Raw genomic sequence first — 24,171 nt, 5'->3', positions numbered from 1 at the left:
AAAAATAAGACCAAATATTGTAAACGATGAATAAATATATAAAATAATTACAGCTATCCAATCAAGCTCACAAGACAAAAAAATGTATAATCTTTAATTCATCCATAATATCCCATAAAACAATGCAAACATTTTATTTGAGTAAAATACAATAATTAAAACAAACAAAAAAAGGCCTAAAGACACATGCAAACTATTTGAGAATGCTAAGTTTCCACTTGGTGTTTCTCATCTTGGGAGCAGTCAGGGCTTCTGCGTCTGAGGAGTGAACAGGATAATTGTAGATTTAAAACAGATGACATGAATGAAAGTACAGAGTTACTCTTTACCTTGCTGAGGCACAGCGGGTCTCTGCTGCTGAAATGATGCCGTAATGCTATTGGCTGTTGAGTTAGGACCCGTGAGCTGGAGAGAGAAGATACATGATTTACAAGTGCATTTTAGACCACAATTCTAAGGGTCGGAGAGAAATGAGATGCGTAACTTTCAACAACATAGTAAATAGATTTAAAAAAATGACTTTTTTTTTTAATGTAATATTCTTTGAGGAAAATCAGAATATTCCAATAACCTCAAAAATATTTTGTATTTAAACAATACACGAAAAAACAAATTCTGAGCTAAGCTGTTAAAAAAAACCCAGCTAAAACTGTTAAGGAGAGCCTGTGTGTGACTCACTGGAGTTTGGCCCTGCTGCAGGTTCTCACTCCAGATCTCTGCAAGGGCCGCCTCCATGAGCTGCAGCAGGATACTGTAGTCTCTCTGCAGGCTGCTGGCCGGACCGTCAAACTGGAAGAGCACCAGAGCTTTCAGCAGGCTGTGAACTTCCTCTGCAGGCTCAGACAATAACAATCATCAGTGTGAATCACATGTTCTACACAAACACACAGAACACAGCTTAATAATGAAAATGATCTTATTCATGTCAATTCTGTACAGTTTTAAAGATACATTGAGTCAAACTATGCCAAACTCAACATTACACTGTTACCATACATTTGTTGATGCCTGATCTTATGCATTGCTTACAGTTGTTGACTTATTGTTTATGCCAGATTTTACTTGAACCATGCACATATATAAATGCATGTATAATGTTTTTTTCTTCGGCTCACCTCTCATCTTATCAACAATGGTGATCATTTGAATAAGTGCGTTCAGGAGGGCGATGTCCTCAAATGGGCTTCCCTCCTTCAGACTGTGTTTCTTTCCCTCTGCTTTCCTACGATTCTTAGACGACCTCCTGCAGACACATTTCAATCTCTGCATCAGACTTGGCTTGACATTTGAGTTGCTGAAACATTTCAATCAGTGGTCTCAAACTTTATTGGAAGTTCCATGTAATCCTGAAGACCTTGATTGACTGGTTCAGGTTTCTTTAATAAGGTTTGGAGCTGAGTTTGAGACCACCGATTTAAGTGAACTGTATTTGTGGTAGCAGTGATGTCACTCACGATGAAATGCGAGAGTTGCTGCGGGAGTATTTTGAGCCAAGATGGCTGCCGGTCAGAACGCTGCTGGCCTCAGAGTAGAGTTCAGCATCTGCACAGTCAGCACCATCCTCATCTTAAATAGAACAGGAAAAGACTGTCAGTGAGCAACAGGAAATAGTTTAAAACCAAATGCACTGATAAACATTGCATGTGACTAAGGAATAATAAGCGTAGAGTTCTGGCAGGTCACGTTAGTCAAGCTCGCATCAGCTGATTCTCAGCTGATCCACGTCTACCTATAGGAATACGATGCCTTTCACTGTATATAAGCTCCTTTATTCTGAGTGTTCCAATCCAATCTGACTCCTGACCTATAATGCAGCATGAATCAAAATCAGAACTGAGGAGAAAGACGAAAAGAGGAGGACTGGCCCCCCGACTGAGCCTGGTTTCTCCCAAGTTTTTTTTCTCCATCCTATCACCTGATGGATTTTTGATTCTTTGCCACTGTTGCCTTTTTTCACCTTTGTTGCCATTGGATTTTGGTTTGCTTATTTGGGGACATAAAATTTTACATTTAATTTAATATTCAACTATAATATTGATCTGCCTGCATTGACACCACTATATGAGAACTGAGCTGGACGATGACATCACGGTTTTCTCCAGAGCGGCTATATATATATATATATATATATATATATATATATATATATATATATATATATATATATATATGAACTTAATTTATAACTTTTTTACAACAAAATGGAACATCACTGAACTTACTTAAGCTGGACTGTGATGCCATTTTCTTCTGGAAACAAATTTTTTAGCATTTTCCGGTTATCTTTGTAAAGCTGCTTTGAAATAATCTGTATTGTAAAAAGCGCTATATAAATAAATGTGACTTGACTTCAGTATTATCAGCACCTATCTCGTTTCTCAGGAGCTAATTACCCTCCTCCCTCCCCAGCTCCTCCTCTCGTGCAGTCAGTATTCGGCCTTCTGAGTGCCCTTTGAATCAGAATAAATTCTCAAATTATGTTGTACTTAAAATCTTGAATTAATGATATCTGCAATACATTCATGTTGGTTCTGCTCTGTTTACCGTAAGGGGGGTTATTGCTGCTCTCCCTACTCTTATCCACGCTAGGCTGCATGGATGCGCAGGGAGTTCTTGCCCAGAAAAGAACCATACCAATCTAAACTATATGCTAATGGCCAATCGTATTTGACGATAGTGGTCCTGACAGAAAAATCATCAAAATATATGTACACTAACATTAAAGCTCTTCATTAAATTATTTGATCAAAACATCAAACATGAGATCAAACATGTGAAATGGATATAATTAAAACTTCCTGTTTACCAAATAACTCAAGTTTGGCCTTGGCTTTAAGTTCTCGGACCACAGCAAGACGGTTTTTGTGGCGGATAAACAAAGTCTTCTGGGACTCCAGGAAGGACGTCTGATTACTGTGAGCTAAAGGCAAAGCAAGTGTACGGTTAAGATGCAGCACAAAATTTGATACAAAATAAACAGGTCAATCCCTAGTCAAGTAAAATATGATGGTTTACCATCTAAAAGAGCAGACTTCAGATTTGTCTCAATGATGTCCTGTCTGTTGTACAAATAAATCTGAAATGAGAAATAAAAAAGAAATGAAGTTATGATACATATAAACATAAGAGACTAAGAGACTTTAAAAAAAAATTTATCGACCATATTCTTCAACAGTAGTGTACAGTATATAATTCATATATCGTACTCTACTGAGTATGGTCGATAAGATGGTCTCAGTCTCACCAAGGCAGCATTTATTTGATTAAAAAACCACAGAAAAACAGTAATATTGTGAAATATTATTAAAATTAGTTTTTTCATTTGAATACGTTTTAAAATGTAATTTATTCCTGTGATCAAAGCTGAATTTTCAGCATCATTACTCCAGTCTTCAGTGTCACATGATCCAGTGTCATGATCCCATGACAGCATTTATTTGAAATAGAAATATTTTGTAACATTATAAATGTCTTTAAATGATCAATTTAATGCATCCTTGCTGAATAAAACCATTTCTAAAATTCTTAATTACTGACCCCAAACCTAGAATGATGATACTTGAATGAGTATATATGTAGTTAATGTTTTATTTGTTGGTATACAGTATGTTGTTAATTACAGCCATGTAAAAAATCGCTTAGCAACAATGCTGCACTCAGAATCAAGTAATCCAGTCCAACAATAATAAACATTATAACCTGATAATAATAACAGGTAAAGAAAGAAACACATAAAAGAACAGACTCACCAATCTAAGCGCTTCTTCCCATGCAGCTCCCTGTATCAGAGCGGATATCGCCTCCTCACAGTCCTGACAGCACACAGACATTAGCACAGCACATTCTTGGAGAGCATAACAATGATGACTATGAAATATGCAGTGTACCTTAGCATACTGCTCCAAACACAGGGCGGCTTCTGTGTGCCTTCTGGCTTCTAGAAGTTTCTCTGAAAACATCACACAAACAAGATGGCTTACGGACATTCGTAATCTCAGTAGGAAACATAGATACATAACAGAAAAGTTTTACCTGCCAGGTCTCTGGCGAGCAGTGCCAGCTGTTCGGATGGCAACGGGATGTGTGTTGCCACGGCGAGGGCATGCCTCCAGCTCGTACAGCTGACGAAGGCCTGCAGGGCACGGGCCGTTTCTCCACATCTCCATAGCAACAGTCCCGCCTGCTCCGCCTGCTGCTGCTCAACTAGATGCTCTGCATAAGCCACGCTCAGGGTCTGATGACATCACAGGGGTCAAGGGTCAAGATCATGTCAGCATTGCTATTTTAAGTTAATTGATTAATGAAAGACACAGTGTTTCTGTTCTCCTGTTTCTGTCTGTGCGCAGCACGATCTCCGAGTGCGAGTTACGTATGTGTGCAGTGGCGTCATGCCCATTCAAAGTGAGGGGGCACGTGCCCCCTCAGATTTTTCCTCCCTGGTCATTTTTTTTGTCACAACTTTATTCCTATTATGCTCCATAATACCAGAGCCTATAACGACTCAAATATTCTTCTGAATGTGTAATAAATCGGTCAGCATCAGCCCGCCCCTTTTTCCTAATATGGTGTCTGTGTATATCAAATCTAGAGCGCTACACGTGTATCGCTCTAGAATCTTTGCTGTGTATGTTCAAGCAACTCACTCGTCTTGCACGTTGAGCTGGCAATGTTTTACAGATGGTCTTGAAGTGGTAAGTGGGCAAAGCAACAAATCGGCATTGAATTAGTTATCGGATGATATTAAAAGGTAGTGGGATTATTTGTGGTTAACCTGGAAATTTTAACTTGATCAAAAAGTTATGGATTTGATATTAGCTGCGAATTCAGAGCATTAACTAAAGTTGTGTCAGTGTAACGTTATCGATAGCTAGCCTAGTCTAACCGTAAACTAGTTGGCTAACGTTACTGCCTGCCATACAAAGCCAATAAGCCATAGTAGGTTAAATGTACAAGTTACTAGTTTTTCTGTTAGCTCATAAATTACTCTTTACAAGTTCCTTATTTAAAATATAATAATGAGCAGTGTAACTACAGTATTTCAATGAATTTACTAAAGTAATGTTACATATTACATTTGATTTGTTTACTTTTTTACATTTCTGTACAATATTAACCATTTTCAAATAAACGGGGTAGTTTTAACCTTATTCAGCACTGAAATCTGTTAAACTTGTTTCAAAGTCCTTCATCACATATTAATATTAAAATAACTTAATTCTAGAGCACCACAAAGTCAGACCTCAGCACCTTTATGTACCTTTAATGTAAGATCGTTCTTAGGTCACATACCAATTTAAAATCATAACATAAAAACTGCAATGGTACTGTTTTTAAAATCATGTGTAGTAGGCCTGTAGTAAGTGTACAGTAAGTGTGTGTGTAAACATGCTTTAATGAAGTAGACTTCAAAAGCTTTTGAAGTTGAGCTTACAGTTCTTTCATCAACCTGTCTTTTACATAAACTTACAAAATGGATACTTTAAGAGCTTATGCACAGATCTAATACACTGTTACACAATGTGTGTTTTCTCATTTACATTCTAAAACTGACTGTATTTACCTGAATACTTGGCAAGATGGGCATTTGACCTAATTTTGTAAGTATTTAAACGTTTAAGGGCAATAAGCCATGAAAAAGAGGTAATTTTGTTACTCGCGAGCTGTTTGAGAGGCGGCTTTATGTGCAAGCTTTATGCCCACTGCGGGAATGACTAAAATTATGCCCAATACAACAAGCACTATTCAGCCGAAGCGAATGAGACGAGTGACAGGAAGCGGGTGTGTGTCAATTCACCATCGGAGAGAAGAGAGTGAGAACATGCTGGTATCGGTGTCTCTGTAATGACACTGAAGACTGGAGTAATGATGCTGAAAATTCAGCTTTGCATCACAAGTTCAAATAAAAAACATTTAACATAATATTTCATATTATTTATGTCATAATATTTAACAATATTACTGTTTTTTGTGGTATTTTTAATCAAATAAAAGCACCCTAGGTGAGCATAAGAGACTTATTTCAAAAACATTAAAATTTTTTACTGATCCCAAACTTTTGAACGGCAGTGTAAATGTACCTGTATAATCATTGGTGAGACAAACCTTGCCAAGTGGACTTCAGGGAAAAATAAATGTTACAAATATAAAAATGTGGACCATCTATAAAACTTGCCTTGTATTGCTCACTGTCTGAAGGATAGAGCTCAAGAGCATCACTGTACAGTTTCTGATCTTTCACCAAGTTTAACAACTCTGTGAAGTGTTCTTCACCTGGAAAACATGAGGTAGAACAAGAGAAATAAACATGGAGACAACAGTGAATATTTTGTGTTGTATTCACTTGGGACGTTCTACAATGCCCTTACCACACTTGCTGAGGTGATGTAAGGCCTTCCTGTATCTCTTGAGGTGTTTATCGATGGTGTAGCGCTGGTAGTTTGGCTCCAGGGTTTTCAGCATGTTCAGGAAGGGCAGGTACTCTTTAGGGTCCTACATGTTTGAGAAGAAGCCTATAAACCACTGCAAAACAGTTTCTACAACAGACGTGTGCCAAAACTAGATCAATCTCATCATCAAAAACGCTGGAACTGCCTGTTGTGTAACATCATTTTATAATATAAAATGTAATATAATAATAAGATACATTATAGGAATACAAATATGTATTTATATATTATTGTTATTATTATTATTATGTATTATATTATTCATTAATTGAATTGAACTAGTTCATTTTTTAATATAAAATAATGTAATATAATACAAATATGTGAATGGCTGCTTTTAAAAAAAATGATTCATTATATTCATTATGTTTACAGAATTGTATTTGTTCTTTTCTATTATATAATGTAAATATTATATGTGAAATGGCTTCTGATATATAATATAAAACATAATATAGTAATTAAAAAATATTTGAAATGGCTTCTTATATATGGAAAGGTAAACTATGTATTATTTGTAGTATCATAGAATATAATATAATATAAATATCAAATGTGAAATAATGAATTGTATTCATTATGTATTTACATAATTTTATTTGTTCTTATAATAAATAATGTAATGTAGTAGTACAAATATTTGAAATGGCTGCTTATATATGGAAAGGTAAACTATTCATTATGTGTAGTATCATAGACTATAATATACTATAAATATCAAATGTGAAATAATGAATTGTATTCATTATGTATTTACATAATTGAATTTGTTCTTATAATATAAAATAATGTAATCTAGTAATACAAATATTTGAAATGGCTGCTTATTTGTGAAAAGGTGAATCTTATTCATAATGTGTTTAAAGAATTGCATTTGTTCATTTTACAATATAATACAAAATATAACAAGATATACTATAATATGTACTAAGAGTTGAGATATATCAGAGTGGGGATCTTCTGACTGACCTTCTGAGATTTTTCAGCCACCATGAGCACTAGGTCAAAATCGTAGGTGCCGAGGGAATGCTCAAACAGCTCGTCTACATTGACGAGGAAGAGAAGATACTTCAGAGCTTCCTCTGCGCTCACGCTGTTGGAGCCGCTGGGGGGGTTCACTAAGCACAAAAGCACACAGATGTAACCGACACAAGCCCAGAAAAACAAACATGTTTAATTATGTGTCTATTGTGGCTTACCTCGTAACTCATGGACCTTCTGTAGAGCGATTTCCAGTTCTGGTGTAGTTTTTCTCACATGTGATGTAAGAACACATAAACAATATCTGTGTATAGATTAAAGCATGTCAGAGGAGGAAGAAAAGGGCTTGGCTTGTGTGTGAAATTTAATCTAGTCTTATTTGTAATCGAAAAAAAAAGCAAGTAGAAGGGCTATACTATACTTCCTGAAATTTATTTAAACACATTTATAACAGAGGAACTGACTTCTGTGGGTCGAGAGTCTCCATTGTGGACCGGAAAGCATCACACACGATGTCCACCTTCTTTCCTCCTTTACCTGAAGCTGTACTGGAGGCTGAGCGTGAAGGACTCGGGTACATTGTTGTGGTGGTGTCTTCCTCTCTAAGAATGACAAAATACTTCAATTAATAGATAATTCATGAAAACACCAAAATAGATTTAATCAGTGCCTTTGCATTAATACTTACTTAAGTTCAGTGAGGAACAGGTTGATGTGGTTGATGGAGTCAATCTGTTTCAGGAACATCTCAATGTTGTCAAGAAACACCTGTTAGAGGATTCATGGGATGGAGGTGGACGGCAGTCGTGTTATTCATTTAGTATTATTCTCTGAAAGGACATGCAATCCGTGGTGTAGAAGAATGCATTTAGATGTTACTGTAAAAGGAAATGACATCAGAGTGAGGTCACTCACAGAGGGATTGTGGTCATAAATGAGGTTGAGGTTGATCCTCAGCTTCCTCATGCTCTCGAAAGCATCTTTAAATCTGAGCCTGAAACAAACAACACATTAAAATGATTCAAATCAATTCAAACCAGGTTCACTTCATTTATCTTTTTTATCTTAAGTTGTTTTTTAAAAGAAAATAAAGAAATGTAGAATAAGAAATGTAAAATAAAATATATTTACATATTAAAATACTAATACGATGCAATACAAATTAAATAAATATTTCGATGTGGAAATACAAATATTTTTTAAAAAGATCAGTATGCTTTTTGTTTACGTAGTTTTTGTAAATGTAAAATACCCATCAAGCCATTTTCTGAGCTGAGAAAGTACAAGAGCCCGATGATGGATGGTTTCCAGGTTCCCTCGTGGCATCTAAAAAGCAACAACGAAAAAAATATATATAAACACACACCACCAAATATTCTGAAATAAACAACCACAAATATTCTTCTTTTTGGAGAAAATGTGAACGGTGCTTTCCTATGAAAACTATGAAAAACACCACAATGCCAGGATGCTGCCAGAATTTTTCTTTATACATTTATGAAGCCACATAGTCACAATAAACTTCATTGTTACATATTGTATTGATATATTACAATTACAATATTTTGTGCAAGGAATTAGCTTATTTTGTAATAAATAAAAAACCCTGACAATGTCACTGCTAAATAAATACCTATACATATTGTGGTATTCCACCATGTTTCTCACTGACATGCCCCCAACTCATAAAGATCAGGGCTTAAAGAAAATCCAGAGCTTCCCACTCGTATCTACGGCATTTATGTGAGTCTAACTCGTAAATACAATCTTTCCAACACGACTCGAAATATATGTCATTCTGATGCTTGGATGTGGCTCAGATCCCAATTTAAAAAAAAAATCCTAGAAAGATAATTACTTAATGACTTTCTGTTCACCTGCAGTATGAGTCTGGTGTCCTGGGGAACCACAGAAACAATGCGAGAGCCTCGTTCCACCTTTCTTACAGTCTCATCATTCTGATTGGCATCTGAGCTCAGAGCTGACTGCAGATCTATGCAGGAACACCAATAACATCATACATGTATATTTACATACCTATATTTAGATAAAACACTGATCAAAAGTTTTGGGGTCTTAATTTAATGCTTTTATTCATCAAAGATGGATTAAATTGATCAAAAGTGACAGTAAAGACATCTATAATGCTACCAAACATTTATATTTTAAAATAATTTTTTAACTATTCAAGAATACTGAAAAACTGCTTTCATCTTTGATAATAATAAATTGTTCTTGAGCAGCAATTAAGCATATTAGAATGATTTCTGAAGGATCATGTGACACTGAAGACTGTAGTAATGATGCTAAAAATTTGTAAACATTTTACAATAATAAAAAAACATTCATTTTAAACTGTAATACTATTTCCCAATATTAATGTTTTACTGATTTTTTTGGATCAAATAAATGCAGTCTGGGTGAGCATAAGAGACTTCTTTCAAAACAAAACATCTTACCAACCCCAAACTTTGAACAGTAGTGTATATTTATATGATATTTACATATTTAATATCTTCCATGCGTTCACATGTACCTTTAACAGAAAGCGTGCTGATGTTGAGACAGTGGCACATATGAGAGTGTGTGGTGAGCAAGAGGAAGTCATCATACACTACAAATGAAGATATATTGGAAGCCACCTGTGGAAGAGAAACTCTAATGAGCATAACAACCAAGATTTTGTCACTAACACAACAAATGTAATGTAATTTATATCCTTGTCCTCATTTTTGGGGTCCTCACACCTACCAGTGAATCACCAATATAGAGGTGCGATCTCTCAGTGAGGCCTATCAAGTATTCCTATTAAAAGACAAATTCATATGAAGCATTTATTGTAATTTAAGGGCAAAGCATGACCGACAACTCAGTTAGGTCTGGAGAATATATATTTACTTCTCCGCTGAGAGAACACAGTGCCGTCTGAACACAAGGCCGGGGGAAGTTGATGGTATTGCCAGTTGAATCCTTCCATTCTGTTAGACTGAGCCCTGAAGAGTCTGTATGGAATATTCTAGCATTAATATCCTTCATATATGTCATTAGTCATTTTTAGATTACATAAACTTTTTTTTTTTAAAAGACTTAAAACATGATTAAACATAAATTGTGTTGTAGCCATTTTCAGTTCCTGTTACAATGAATGAACTGACTGACCCATAAGAAGTTTCCGGATCTGTCCATCTTCAAGTTGCAGGGCCACAGTGCCATTTCTGAGGCTGTGACACAAGCTGATCACATGACCATCCACAGGAACGTCTGACCTGAGAAATGACCAACACCAAGAATGTAAAAAAAAGAGACACTGCCAAAAGTGCAGAGTTTAAAAAATTCACAAGTTTGAACAATTCTCAGCCCCCGAGCTCATGTCTATGCTCCTTAGATCAGTCTGTCTTTGTGTGAGCTACACTAAATACAAATGTGAACAAGACCGAAGGGGTTCGTTATTTTAGTGGCAGTACCTGATCTCCAGTGTGTCCTTGGGGTCCTGGCTGTCTGATGGGGTCAGTTTCAGCAGGCGTGTCAAGAACACTCCGTGGGCCACAGCCAAAAACAAATCTTCACTAAACCACAGCAGCAAGCGCAGCGTTAGAGGTTCCCCATGATCCACGGCGACCCTGCACACACATATGCATCAGCACACCGAATACAGGCTGCATGTCACAGTCACACAGTAGTGCTCAATCAATCTGCTTGCCTGACTGAGAAAATGCCAAAACTTCAAACTCTACACAAGCACATGTCTCTGAGAAAATACTGAAACAGACATTTCATATATATACATTTGTATATATATATATATATAGGTTATTTCACATAAATTTGTCAATTTTATTTTATTAGAGCTGCATTAAAATGTACAATAAATGCAATATATTTTGCAGCACCATTCAAAAGTTTGCCATCAAAACATTTTTTTTAAAGAAAAAAATACTTTTATTCAGCAAAGAATGCATTAAATTGATAAAACGTGACAGTTCTTTTGAACTTCCTATTCATTAAAGAATTTTTTCAAAAAAACATTAAGCAGGGAAAGTTTTTTTTAACACTGATAATAATAATAATAATAATAATAATAATAATAATAAATGTTTCTTCAGCACCAAATCAGCATATATGAATGATTTTTGAAGGATCATGTGACACTGAAGACTGGAGTAATGATGCTGAAAATTCGGCTTTGCATCACTAAATTACATTGTAAAATGTATTAAAATAGAAATTAATTATTTTAAATTGTATGTTTTCTGTATTTTTGATGAAATATAGGCAGCTTTGTTGAGCAGAAGAGACTTTCAAAATCTTTTTTTTATCTTACCGACCCTAAACTTTTACAGCTACATGGCAATCAAAGACAATCAAAAATATTCCCTAGTCAGCGGCATCTTCGTGTTAAATAAAGATTAGAGAAACTCAAAATCATCCTGTACCTGTATGTCTTTCTTAAGACTAATGGTGCTGAGATGACTTTAAAGCCAGGAATCCTGGGTACACCTCCATTTTCAACTCCACCACCTGAATACAGGAAACAGAAGTGAATAAATCCTACATAACATGATATTGACGTTTTAAATTCTGATAAAAGTTTCAAATTCGAGTGTGACTCACCTTCCCCGTATACATAAATATGCCCATCGGCTGTGAGAGCTGCGAGCTCATTGGTCCTCTGGGCTTGAGAATGGAAGGTGACCAAGTTGACAGGAACAGGAAGTTGAAGTTCAAATGCACACATAGGTGGAGGGATCACACACTGGCGGAATGTTGTCACCAGAATTTTATCTGCAAAACACATGTTAGTTAAACACTGAAAACATTCACTTCAATCATCAATTGTTAAAATGCCTTATTTACAACACAAATGAGAAAAAGTGCATTGTTTACAACATATCAGAGATTCGTCAATTATTCAAGAGTTGGACAATGGCCACACCTACCTCCATCAATCACTGCCACATTGGCGTTGTCATGGGAATCATTGCCATGGCTGCGCTGAGTGCTCCAGCCCCAGTCGTAGGTGTAGCTGGCCCATCCTCGAGTCAGGATGTGGAGACGCAAGGGCTTCTGCGGATCCCAACACACACACGCCGGAGCCCTGAGGGGCTCATTGCCGAAATGCAAACTCTGCTTCAGATACCAGTGATAATTCCCAACAGTCCACAGCTGAACTGTGAAAGAAATAGGTCAGAGGTTTAAATATGGGGGGGTGTTAGGTACGGGGTGGGAGAATGTAAGTGGGATTTTCAAGATAAAAAAATTTATTGGGATTAAAAAAAAAAATTCCAGGCATGCTGTTCTTGTTTTTTAGGGCTGCACAATTTGGCCAAAATCGTGTGATTATATATCAATATAATAAAGAAACAATACAATAATATAAAACTAGAATGAACATTTCCAGAAGAAAATGTGAAGTGGTGCTTGCAGTGGCAAAACTCGCCACTCGGTTGCTAGGGTGTGGTACATGATTGCATACGAGCCAACAAACATGTCTGTACTATGTTCTGGTGCTGAGATATGGCTTATTCATGTTGTTCAGGTGGTTGCTAGGTGGTTGCTAGGGTGTTCAGAGTGGTGTCTATGCGGTTGCTAGGGTGTTTTGGGTGGTTGCTAGGGTATTATGGGTGGTTGCTAGGGCGTTGCTAGGGTGTTCTGGGTGGTTGCTTGGCGGTTGCAAGGGTGTTTTGAGTGGTTGTTATGGTGTTGCTAAGCGGTTGCTAGGGTATTCTGGGTGGTTGCTAGGGTGTTCTGGGTGGTTACTATGAGGTTGCTAGGTGGTTGCTATGAGGTTGCTAGGTGGTTGCTAGGGTGATCTGGGTGGTTGCTAGGCGGTTGCTAGGGTGTTCTGGGTGGTTGCTATGATGTTGCTAGGTGGTTGCTAGGATATTCTGGGTGGTTGCTATGGTGTTGCTAGGCAGTTGCTAGGGTATTTTGGGTGGTTGCTAGGGTGTTCTGGGCAGTTGCTAAGGTATTCTAGGTGGTTGCTATGATGTTACTAGGTGGTTGGTAGTTGTCACAGATGGTTACTATTGGAGTTCTTAGCATTTTCTTGGCATGATTTAGCACTTACCTAATTGCTATTAGCATGTAGCTATTCACAGCTAGCATGTGTAGCATGTTGGAAGTCCTGTTTGCTAGCATGAGTCAAAAGAACCAACCCCCATCTCTATACAATGTTCTGATGCAGAGATATATGTCTTGCAAAATGGTTGCTAGGGTACTCTGTTTGGTTGCTAGGGAGTGGCTTGGCAGCTGCCAATCATGAAACTCCAAAGACTGATTGTCAGTGTGAATGATATAAACCAACTCCCATGCCTCGTGACATTTAGAATGGAAGATATCCTTCTTTGAATTTTGGTTGCTGAGGTGCTCAACAATGGTTGCTAGGGAGGGGCAAGGAAGTGTTGACATGATTCATGATTGGCTGTTTGCTGCCCAGAGTCAAACTTGTGTTAACCCCATCTCTATATGATGTTCTGATACAGAGATATAGGTCTTGCAAAATGGTTGCTAGGGTGCTCTGTTTGGTTGCTAGGGAGTGGCTTGGCAGCTGCCAGTCATGAAACTGAAAAGGCTGATTGTCCGTGTGAATGATATAAACCAACTCCCATGCCTCTGTGACATTCAGAATGGAAGATGTCCCTCTATGGATTTTGGTTGCTAAGGTGCTCGACAATGGTTGCTAGGGAGGGACTACGTAGTGTTGAGGTGATTCATTATTGGTTGTTTACTGCCCCGAGTCAAACGAGTCCACCCTTGTGTTTCTATGACACTTCTATGCGGAGATATTCTTTTGACCTCTTTCAATGGAAGTCTATGGGACTTGTTGCTAAGGTGCTCTAAATGGTTGCTAGGGCATGGCTTAATAGCTTCACAATGATCCTGAGAGACTGATTGGTCATCTGAGTAAAATGAGCCCGTCCCCTTGTCTCTATGACACTGTGATCCAGAGCTATGTTCAATACAAAATCCCTATTCAATGTGTAGAACGGCCCATTTCATGGGCCATCCTACACCATAGTAAGTCAGTGGGGCAACTTTGAGCAGCTCCTGACCCCCAGGGGTAAAACTTTTACCCCATTGTGAGGTATGTTCTTACAGAGTCTGTCAGCCTCTTCAAATGTGGCAAATCACACGTTTCTGTGAAATCTGATTTCTGAGCTATGACTCGTCAAAGTTTGTTGCAATGTTAAGTCTATGGGATTTTTTGGGGCGCTTTTTTGCCCCTGGGGCAATTACCATACCCCCGATCTCTTAGAAAAGATGTAGTTCACCTCTCCTCAATGAGCCGCACGATTTGACGCCTCACTCAGGGGTCTGTGACAAAATTTGCGGGACGAGTTACGCGCCAAACTTTGTCCAGAATAATAAGAATAAGTATAATAATAAGTATACACAATAACAATAGTGATGCCTTGCCTTTGGCAAGCACCACTAATTAATAATAATTCTTTTTTTATTGAATATATACAAATAGTAAATAAAAACAAAATAAGAAATATAATATATAAAAAAACAGGGATTTAAAAAAATATAATAATAATACTATTAATTTTATATTACATAACAAAACTATTATTTATGGACATCTGACTCTTTTGTTAATAAACTCTTTTCATAACAAGCATGGGAAGATTGGTTGGAACATGTTATTTTCCCAAATGCATGTAAAAGTGACTCAAAAGTGACGACGTGAGAATGAAAACACTGGCGGATAATGAGTAACATGAAAAAACAGAACATATTTATTTAATTATATTTGCCTTTATGATTTGATAATTGCAGAAAGCCATATTGCGATTTCAGTTTTAATTTGATTAATCATGCAGCCCTAATCAGCACCACTGATTATTACTCACCTCATCACTAAATATGCAAAGCAGTTTGATTTGTATCTTACTGTATGTGTTGGGATGGTTGATCTCTCCAGGCTTCAAGTCTTCCATCCAAACCCCTAGTACAGTAGAGTCACTGTTCCACAGCAGCTCCTTCACCTAAAAAAAACAGACTATTATTATATTTATTCCCCATGATTTATTTAAAAAAAAAATCATATAGAGAGGAGTTTAGTGTTGTCAAAAGTACTGACTTCGGAGGCCAATCAGAGACACATATGCTGAGAGTGTGAACACAATGGCCAATCAGAGGTGTTAAAAGAATCCATTCAACAAAGCTCAAAATGCTGGTATCATCAAATTTTTTACATTTCAGTACCGACTTGGTACCGAAGTCGTTACTTTTAACAACACTAGAGGAGTTAATATCTACCTTGACCTGGTCCTTTCCAAAAGGCAGTGTAAAATCTCCATGCATCAGTCCGTTCTTTTCCATAAACACCACACTGTGTTTGTTAGGGTGTCGCTGTGTGGAAGCGATCAGGCTGCCTGAGGGTCTACAAGAAAAATATACTTCAATATTAACAGCACTTTAATTGATAATGATAGGTCAGAGAGAAACGTAAATGACGGGTAAAAGGGCATAATTTTACTTTCTGAAAATGGTTTGAAAAGTTAAAAGACGTTTAGGGTGTCTTACTTCCAGCAGAGAGGGTGTTCCAGACCGTTGACGACCTCGCTGGTGGCCTGCAGGACACATTCTCGGTTCCAGATACGAACCTTTCGAGCACCTGAAACAAAAATGCAGCTACATTTTAACAGTCACAAACTTTTTTATGGATCAACAACCCTAAAAAGGGAAATTCTTACCAGCCTTGGGACAAACAGCACTGACGGCAAAGAACTGCCCATCGCCTCGCCAAGTGACCCTTGGCTTCCTGTCGTCCCACGGCAAGGCAGGCTGCACTTCCTGTGAAAGTGGACCAGAACTAGGTGAAAAGAAGGATCATATTCAAGGCAGGTCGAAATGCCAATAGTCTCCTGGTGATCCTCAGCTCAGTATAATACTTGCTGGATGCAGTGGGTTGGTTTGGTAAAGCAGAATAAAACTAAACAGAACAAAAACTTACTACTGCTTTCCGTTGGGCGGCCTGCTTGCCCTCAGATCCATGAAACTGAGTCTCCTTCTTCCCCCAACCAACTGTGATGAACTTATCTGATGCACAGAAGTGAAATCAGGCACTATATCTGCTCATATGCAATTGGATACTTAAGGTCAGGAACTGGATACTCGTAATAAAATAAAAATTTTGATTCCTCTTATTGATTCTTTTGTCTGCATTTTAATGACTTGAAACCATTCAAGCGCAAGAAGACCTGTGCACTGTTTTCTGTGCAGCACACTCATCCAAAGCAGACAAAAAAAGTCATTTTAATATGCAAAAACATCACACGCTGTTTTCACATCAAAAACATGCGCACAGAAAGCCGCCTCTCATATGGAATAGTGTATGATACTGAACTGAGTTCTCTTCCATGTCTTTTTTCACTTGAATGGACAAATACACACAAATAAATATGTAAAAAATATCCTCGTAAACAGTCAGTTATGTCTAAAGTGAACGTAAACATTTGACAAAGAAAGCACATGTGTAACTATATTGGATCTGTGCAGCTATTAAAGTAAAAGCAGCTTAAAATTCCTCCTGCCGTCTCTAGAATAACGCTAATGAAACAACAAAAGTATTTTTTTGTATTTATTAAGTGCAGTTTTATTTTACATTTGATTATATTTTCTGTACCTGAATCTCTGAAAATCTTAAAATACTGTTTATTTTAATCTTATCTTTGTTCAGTTGTATTTATGGGCGATTGCTAATTTGTTTATTTGTTCTTTTTTAATACTGAGTGATTACTTGTCTTTAATAATGCTTGACTTTTATATTAGTTAGGCTAGTTGTTTTTGCTATGGTATTTTTAAACCTAAATTAGGGTCTAAATTAGGAATCGACAAGAAGAATCATTGTTAACATTTAAACGATACCCAGTCCTAATGATATTGAGCGTTAAATGAAAACTTATTAGCTATACCTTGGCCAAAGTCATCCTGATTGACTGCAACCTCCGTTATTGGCTCAAAGTCCTTGGTCATCATGATAATGGTCTCCTGACCTGATATGCCGTATAAGACACAAATGGACACAATGCAAAATGTCATTATTATGCACTTCTAAACAGAACTAATTGAGTTACACAAAAATTTGAAGAGAGGTAAGGTTATTATAGTTAACTAAACCCATAGTTTACATTGTTAGAGTATCTCAATTACCCCTTTTCCACCAAAAAAGAACGGGTTCGGAACTGGTGCTGGTTCAAAGTTAGTTCGGAGTTGGTTCAACTTGCGAACCTTCTCAGAACCGGTTTGTTTTCCCACTGACTAGAGCGCCCAGCGAACGACGTCGTTACGTCACTGTGTACGTCGCCATACAGAAACGCTAGCAAGTACATTATTTTGGGATTATCTCTAACTTGTGTTCCATGAAGGCTTTAAAAACAATTGAAATAAGTAAGTCTTTTAATCTTTTCCTTTGATATGTAATCATTTCTGATTAGTTATGTACCTCTGTCTTGTGTCTTTTTTTCTTTCCGTTTATTTGTTCTATATTTTGACTGTTTTCTTCTTTGCTTACATAATGTTTTCAATAAAAAATAAAATTTAAAAAAAGCTAGAAACGCTTGCGCCAACTTCAAGCATAATAATTACAATGGTGGACTACATCGTGTTTCTGCAAATGTTTCTCCTGGCTTTGCGGTCATAAAATATGTTTAGGACACATCTAAACCCGCCTCCAGCCCCGCCGTAAGCATGACACGGTGGTAAAAGAACGGTTCTCTGGTTCTAGTCCAGCAAAGAGTTGGTGCCGCTTTGGAACCAGTTTTCCTGGCCGAGAACCGGTTCTTTGGCTGTCGAAACACAAAGAACCGGTTCGCGAGTAGGCACCGGCTCCGAACCGGCTCTCAAAATGCTTTGGTGGAAAAGGGGTAAATGATTCTAAAATAACATTGCTAGAGATACAGGCCTGTGGTCAGAGTCACCAACTCCTGGTCTGGGCTCCAAGTCATACCGGTTAGACCACTGTCCACACTGCCAACACACTCCAACTGTGAGAGAGAAATTATTGAAGCACAGTTACAGCACACGTGTTTTATAAAATATTTGTTTTAATGTAAGACCATTTAGATCAAATGAATGATCACCTGACTGGTGTTGAGGTTGTAGAGAATGACATCACCACTGGCAGTGGCCACACACACTGACTCCTGATCTGGCAGATCTTGTATTGCCACCACAAGCCCGCAACCATCCTCTGGGAGATAGTCATCTGTCGTCAGTGAAACCTCTTTATAAACCTATGAAAGTACATTATACAACAAGATTAATGTATAGCTGCTTGGTACTAGACACTAAGTCAGTCAGTCTCTCAATCTTCTGGGGTTTGAACCCATATGGAAACTTAAATTTAATCTAGAAATACCTCTCCGGTCCGTGGGTCGTACTCTGTGATGGCAAGTTCGGAGGCCACCAGCACTGTTCCATCCTCGCTTCTGATGGTGAAACACTGCGGGGATCCCGGGATAGGAAGATCCACACATCTGAAGCGCTGCAGCAGGCTGAGGTTTCTCATTTTGGATGGATGCTTTCAACAAGATGAGATCTGAAACAATAGTTTATTTTTTGTATTACTGATTGATTTAACTTGATAACAAGAAATGTTCTAACATGACATAGTGGAAAAGGCCACCTCAACTTCATGACGTGCATCCTGGGATGCTTTTAAAACACATTCCTATTTATGCTTGAGATTTGTTGTTCACTTCCCTTTACTAACAAAATAAAGTCTGTCTTTTGACTGGTAGTGTATACCATGGTAAGTGATTACTATATTCATGCATCATGGTATTTACAAGGTAACTCGAGAAAAAAAAAACATGTCTAAAAACACGTTATTGCCATGGTGCAAATACAAGATATGGTTGTATCATAATTTCTCAATGCAGTGCCACTAAATTGGATAAAATAGATATGTTTAAGACAACATGCCCTTATTTATCCAATAAATAACTGATTTCAATTTGAGAATCATTTATAGGTCTATAAAACGTAAAGTAAACGTTTGTCTTTATTATGGCACATAATCAAGTCAGCGTATGTCTAAAATAAGTTATACTTACCTTGTTGTATTTTCTATTCTTTCTATATGAGGTATATTATAATTTGTGGAATATCGATTCACGTTCACAACACACGCACGTTGTTGTCATTGCAGTCTCTGACATCGTAGAAAAAACTGTCGCTGTGCGGTGACATGAACAGATGCGCGCCCTAGCGGCGTGGAGGAAACTGTGTCAGATGTCAGATTCATTTCCTTGTATCGGTTCTTATGAACTGTGCTCTTCAAAGAATTGTTCAACGTTCAATATGCAAACGTGTGTGTTTGTGAATAAATATTGAAAAAAATGTAATTCATTCAAGGCGTAAATATGAATGCTCTTTCGATTAGCTCACTTATTGGTTGATTAATTGGATACTAATTACTATTGTACATGATTGAAAATGCGGTTTTGTGAACCGGTTCAACTGATTCATTAAAGATATGAAAAGATCCGACCAAACCGATTCGTTTACGAGTCGGACGGACTACGAGTCGGACTAAATTATATAGTATTTCATTGTATGTACAAAACAAACGACATTGTATTTAAAGTGTTACATCGGTCATTCTCCCGTAGACTTTAATTATATGGCTTAGGCCTAATCAAAATAACCCTGACTATTATTAGAAATGACAACAACAGTAATTTATAAGTCTTCCTTGAATTTGAAACCAGCTTGAAAGGAGCAGTGCTTTAAATCACTGTATGAAGGTGATGCCTCATGACACGCCTGCCTAACGTCCGCAATACGACCCACATTTACATAATCCTGATGTGTGACATTTCCTGATATCCTTGATTCTGGGAGTCTCTGTGAGAAATATGAATCACTCACGAAGGAAGTGTTGCTGAGTGCGAGTTGTTTATAGTGCCATATAGACGCACCCTGGACAAACACATGGACCTAAAGAACCTTTAAGCTTTTTAAAGACAAGGTAACTTTATATAATTATTATCATCTGCTGGGTTAAGTTAGTGTGTTTTGTTTCAGTTCATTTATTCCAACTGACAGCGCGAACCATGCTCGCGTGTAACTTAACTAGCCTACCTAAGAGATGGGTTACCATTTTTATACATTGTTTCATTAACATACATTATATAATGTTTAACAGTCTATTAATGTACATTAAAATAATTTAAAAAAATGGCATGTAGCTTGCAATTCGAACCTATGAATGTGTGGTTTACTGAAGCATAATGTTTGTTAATAAATTATTAATACAGTTTACTTTAAAGCATTACCTAGCGTTGTATATGTTGGTAATATTTAACGTTAATTGTGAAATATGTTTAGGTTGAAACTGAAATGAACCTAGCATACTGTATTGTGCAATTCGTTTGAAAGTGGAATTTTATGACGAACAATTCTAATATGGGGTAAGATGTCCCAAGATAACCTCGCATTAATATTTTCCCTTGACCATACATAAAACAATTTGTAAGATTTACTAAGTCAAAACAGTTTTACGGTTACTTGTTCTGATTTTTTGTCTTTGGAAAATTATATGTGACATTGCATTAGATTGAATATCAAAGTTTTTTGTGTCTATGTATTAATTAGGGATTCATGAACACATTAAAGGACAAGTTCGGTATTTTACACTTAAAGCCCTGTTTTAAGATCGTTACCCAGATAGCACACATCTATTTGATGTGATATTTACATCTGGAAGACGTATTTTTAAGAGTGTTTGCTCATCTGCAATACGTCTATAGGACGTTTCCTGTCAGATGTAAAATAGACGTTTAGAAGATGTCTTCAAGATGTAATGATTTAGAATGAATGTTAAACTGACATCTTCTAAACGTCTATTTTACATCTGACAGGAAACGTCCTATAGACGTATTGCAGATGAGCAAACACTCTTAAAAATACGTCTTCCAGATGTAAATATCACATCAAATAGAAGTGTGCTATCTTTGCTGCTGTCAAATGCTGTCCCGAGAATTTTCGGTTTCTGTGTTGGCACCACTCCCCAAAACACAATCACGGGAAGGGGCGATGCAGGGGGGTGCTAATACAGAAACTCGGGAATGCAATTCTCGGGACAGCAGCATTTGTCCAAATTTCAATCTTAACCATTCTATTTCATCAGAAACGATCTTAAAACAGGGCTTTAATTGTAAAATACCGAACTTGTCCTTTAATGTTTTTAGATTTATGAAGAAAAATATTGTTTTTATTTTGAAGTAAAAATATTTAGTAATTAATGGGGTTGTTATTATTAAATTCCATGCTTGGATGTATTTCAGACATCTTTGCAATTCATTAAAACTTATAGACTATAGACTAAGGTAAGCTAATTAATTTCAATTTGAATTCAGTGTTGCTATTATGACATCTTCAATGATAATATTGGCAATTAAACACAGAATTAACTTACCGTTCAAATGAAAATCTCTTTATGTATATATATATATATATATATATATATATATATATATATATATATATATATATATATATATAAGAAGTATACTCCTTATATATTAATGTATACTATAACAAGTATACATTAATAAGAATCTATAAATGATTCTTAACCTAATTGGTCATTTAGTGCGGGGCTAGGCAAGTTCGGGCCTAGAGAGCCGCTGTCTTGCAGAGACACACCTGAACAAGTTAATCAATGTCTTCAGGATCACTAAGGCTATAGGCAGGTGAGGTTTTTTTTTCAGGGTTGGAGCCAAACTAGGACCTAACATGCCTACCCCTGGTTTAGTGTATTAGTATAGTATGTATATATTTTACTGAAGCTCTATTTGATCATATTCTTCTGGTGTGGCTATGCTGATGGACATAATTTAATTACTTGGACAACATTTTGTCTGATGTCACTTATTCTGTTTGTTGAGATCAGCAGATGGAGAGCAAGGGAAGCTCCAGCACACTACCTCCACCACCAGACATGCACGTATCTGCTGTGGATGAGTGTGTCGGCGCTGAGGAGAATCAACAGCAGAGTTTGGGTCTCTCAGATGGAGCACAGGCTGAAGAGGACACCAATATCCATGCTTCTCAGCCTGATGGGACCTCTGCCACCTGCAGAAGGACACCCGTTCAGACCGGCAGTAAACTGTGTGGCTACCTCAACAAGCAGGGTGGACCTCTCAAAGCCTGGAAGTCCCGCTGGTTTGCCTACGAGGAGAAGAGCTGTCAGCTGTTTTACTACCGCATGGCACAGGATATCAATCCTCTGGGTAAGGTGGATCTGTCTCGGGCCACATTCAGTTACCCATTGCACGGAGAGGAGGGAACCTTTCATATACAGACATCAGAGCGCACTTTCATTCTCAAGGTAATGTTATCACATGGTTTGGTTTGAGATAACAGGCTTCCATAAACTGATTTTTGAAGCAAAAAAGGGGGACGAGCTGCTAGGGATGGGATGGTAATTGAGGCTAAATCAATGAGAGGAACATGGCAACTATACAGGGGGGGAAATAATATGAAATTGGAGGGAATATGTGGTTGTGAAACTAATGAATAAATGTCAATGCATTTCATGTGTTCTATCTTCTGATAAATATGAAATGTTATTAGGTTAAGGTCCTGGGAATGTTCGTAAACATCTATTGGACTAAAATGAAAGAAAAAAACAAAACAAAAGTGAAACCATTGTCTAATGAAAGTTCATGATTTAAAACATTGGAGATTTTAAATGTCAGTTGCTGTTCTAAAAACAAGCTTCAGGCGAATAAATGAGGGAGGAATATAAAGCCTTACTTATTATTTTTTCTTCTATCTTTCTGTTTCTTTCTTTCTTGTCTCCAAAAAGCTTGTTGTTGTTATCATTAGAGTCAGACTGTCCTTACACATCACATTCTTGAGAATCAACAGTGCTGAAATTAGATCAGAGAGAAAAAGCTGCTTGCAGTACATATCTTGATAAAGTGTGTTCTGAACAGAATTGTTTTTTAAATGTTTAAATTATGGCCTGCCGGAATATCGAATAATGTGGTACTTCCATAAAAGGCACTTCTGAAAGAGTCTCTCCTCCTCACTTGATTATTTAACATTGGGGTAAAGTGTGGAGGAATAAAGGACGAGCATTTTGAGTAAGACAACAATGCTTTAGAAAACTTTAAAAAGTGACCAGTTGCATAAACACAGCCATTATGTTAAAAAAGGTGTGACCTACTAGCAGTTAGTCAGGGGCAGTCAGTCTTAGTTTTCGGTATCAAATAAGGCTAATCTACGTTTAACTGATTTAAAAAAGCTATGAGCAGTTTTAAAGAAAAAAAATTGATGTGTAACTTGTAAGCTTAGCCTTAGAAGTTTCTGCAATCCGCCCATACGGTCTGTCTTCAAACCTCATTCTGTTTTCAGGCAGCTAACAGGGATACTCAGATGTACTGGTTGCAACAGCTGCAGTTGAGACGTGCCCTATTCAGGGAGCAGCATGCTGAACATCAGTCCATGCCCAGACCAGACAACCTAACGGTGGAAAGCACACCATCAGCAAACTGCCCTGGTAAGAGGAAGACTATACGAAACCTAGCATTCCTCATTTGAAAACAGTTACATTTAAATAGCAGTTACTGCACCTTGGAAATTACACAGTTTATGAAATATGATCTGAGGGGGAATTTACTTCGTTTTTCAAAGGAAAGTCTAGTTTTTTAGCTAGTCATGTGATACTAAGTTAATAGAAAGGGAAAGATCAACCCAGTCAGAACTTGAGGATTATTCCAGA

The 24,171-nt window shown here is 37.2% G+C and overlaps 2 protein-coding genes across 4 annotated transcripts in view; one reads left to right on the top strand and one right to left on the bottom strand.

Annotated features, from left to right (window-relative positions):
- Positions 1 to 67: 67 nt before the first annotated feature.
- elp1 (elongator acetyltransferase complex subunit 1) lies at positions 68 to 20,158 on the bottom strand. Of its 2 annotated transcripts, none has more exons than XM_077247512.1 (37): positions 19,493 to 20,158; positions 18,796 to 18,975; positions 18,518 to 18,670; positions 18,340 to 18,421; positions 17,351 to 17,431; positions 16,390 to 16,475; positions 16,130 to 16,229; positions 15,960 to 16,050; positions 15,693 to 15,816; positions 15,325 to 15,418; positions 12,365 to 12,595; positions 12,039 to 12,209; positions 11,861 to 11,945; positions 10,892 to 11,047; positions 10,587 to 10,693; positions 10,326 to 10,429; positions 10,179 to 10,232; positions 9,964 to 10,069; positions 9,305 to 9,420; positions 8,680 to 8,753; positions 8,343 to 8,421; positions 8,116 to 8,195; positions 7,892 to 8,029; positions 7,646 to 7,731; positions 7,416 to 7,564; positions 6,366 to 6,489; positions 6,173 to 6,270; positions 4,033 to 4,234; positions 3,888 to 3,949; positions 3,750 to 3,812; positions 3,016 to 3,076; positions 2,807 to 2,920; positions 1,455 to 1,566; positions 1,116 to 1,243; positions 679 to 830; positions 330 to 405; positions 68 to 258 (listed from the first exon to the last, which is right to left on the bottom strand). In XM_077247512.1, the coding sequence occupies exons 2-37, from the start codon at positions 18,943 to 18,945 to the stop codon at positions 194 to 196; spliced, it is 3,954 nt and encodes a 1,317-aa protein (XP_077103627.1). In that variant the 5' UTR covers positions 18,946 to 18,975; positions 19,493 to 20,158; the 3' UTR covers positions 68 to 193. The 2 variants fall into 2 exon arrangements, with proteins under 2 accessions (XP_077103627.1, XP_077103628.1); XM_077247513.1 differs by having other exon boundaries at positions 68 to 252; positions 19,493 to 19,620.
- The window catches only part of tbc1d2 (TBC1 domain family, member 2), a 17,331-nt gene continuing 13,104 nt past the window's right edge, over positions 19,945 to 24,171 (top strand). Inside the window, exons 1-3 of one of the 2 annotated variants that reach the window (XM_077247514.1) lie at positions 19,945 to 20,409; positions 22,336 to 22,773; positions 23,805 to 23,949. In XM_077247514.1, coding sequence (XP_077103629.1) covers positions 22,339 to 22,773; positions 23,805 to 23,949 — 580 coding nt within the window. In that variant the 5' untranslated portion in view covers positions 19,945 to 20,409; positions 22,336 to 22,338. Of the gene's footprint in view, positions 20,410 to 22,330; positions 22,774 to 23,804; positions 23,950 to 24,171 lie in introns of both variants that reach the window. The other variant, XM_077247515.1, reaches the window with a different exon arrangement.

Source organism: Siphateles boraxobius, unplaced genomic scaffold, assembly GCF_051911475.1.
Source record: "Siphateles boraxobius isolate OS27281-9 unplaced genomic scaffold, OSU_SipBor_1 3, whole genome shotgun sequence".
Lineage (NCBI taxonomy): Eukaryota > Metazoa > Chordata > Actinopteri > Cypriniformes > Leuciscidae > Siphateles > Siphateles boraxobius.
The sequence above is the reverse complement of the archived record's forward strand: the minus strand, read 5'-3'. Positions and strand labels throughout refer to the sequence as shown.

Bases quoted from the DNA above. Each gene is read 5' to 3' on its own strand.
- elp1 (XM_077247512.1), bottom strand. From the start codon at position 18,945: ATGAGAAACCTCAGCCTGCTGCAGCGCTTCAGATGTGTGGATCTTCCT. The intron at 10,430-10,586 runs GTCAGTCAGTTC...TATTCCATACAG, and splicing joins GATCCGGAAACTTCTTATGG to ACTCTTCAGGGCTCAGTCTA. The intron at 6,271-6,365 runs GTAAGGGCATTG...CATGTTTTCCAG, and splicing joins ACATCACCTCAGCAAGTGTG to GTGAAGAACACTTCACAGAG.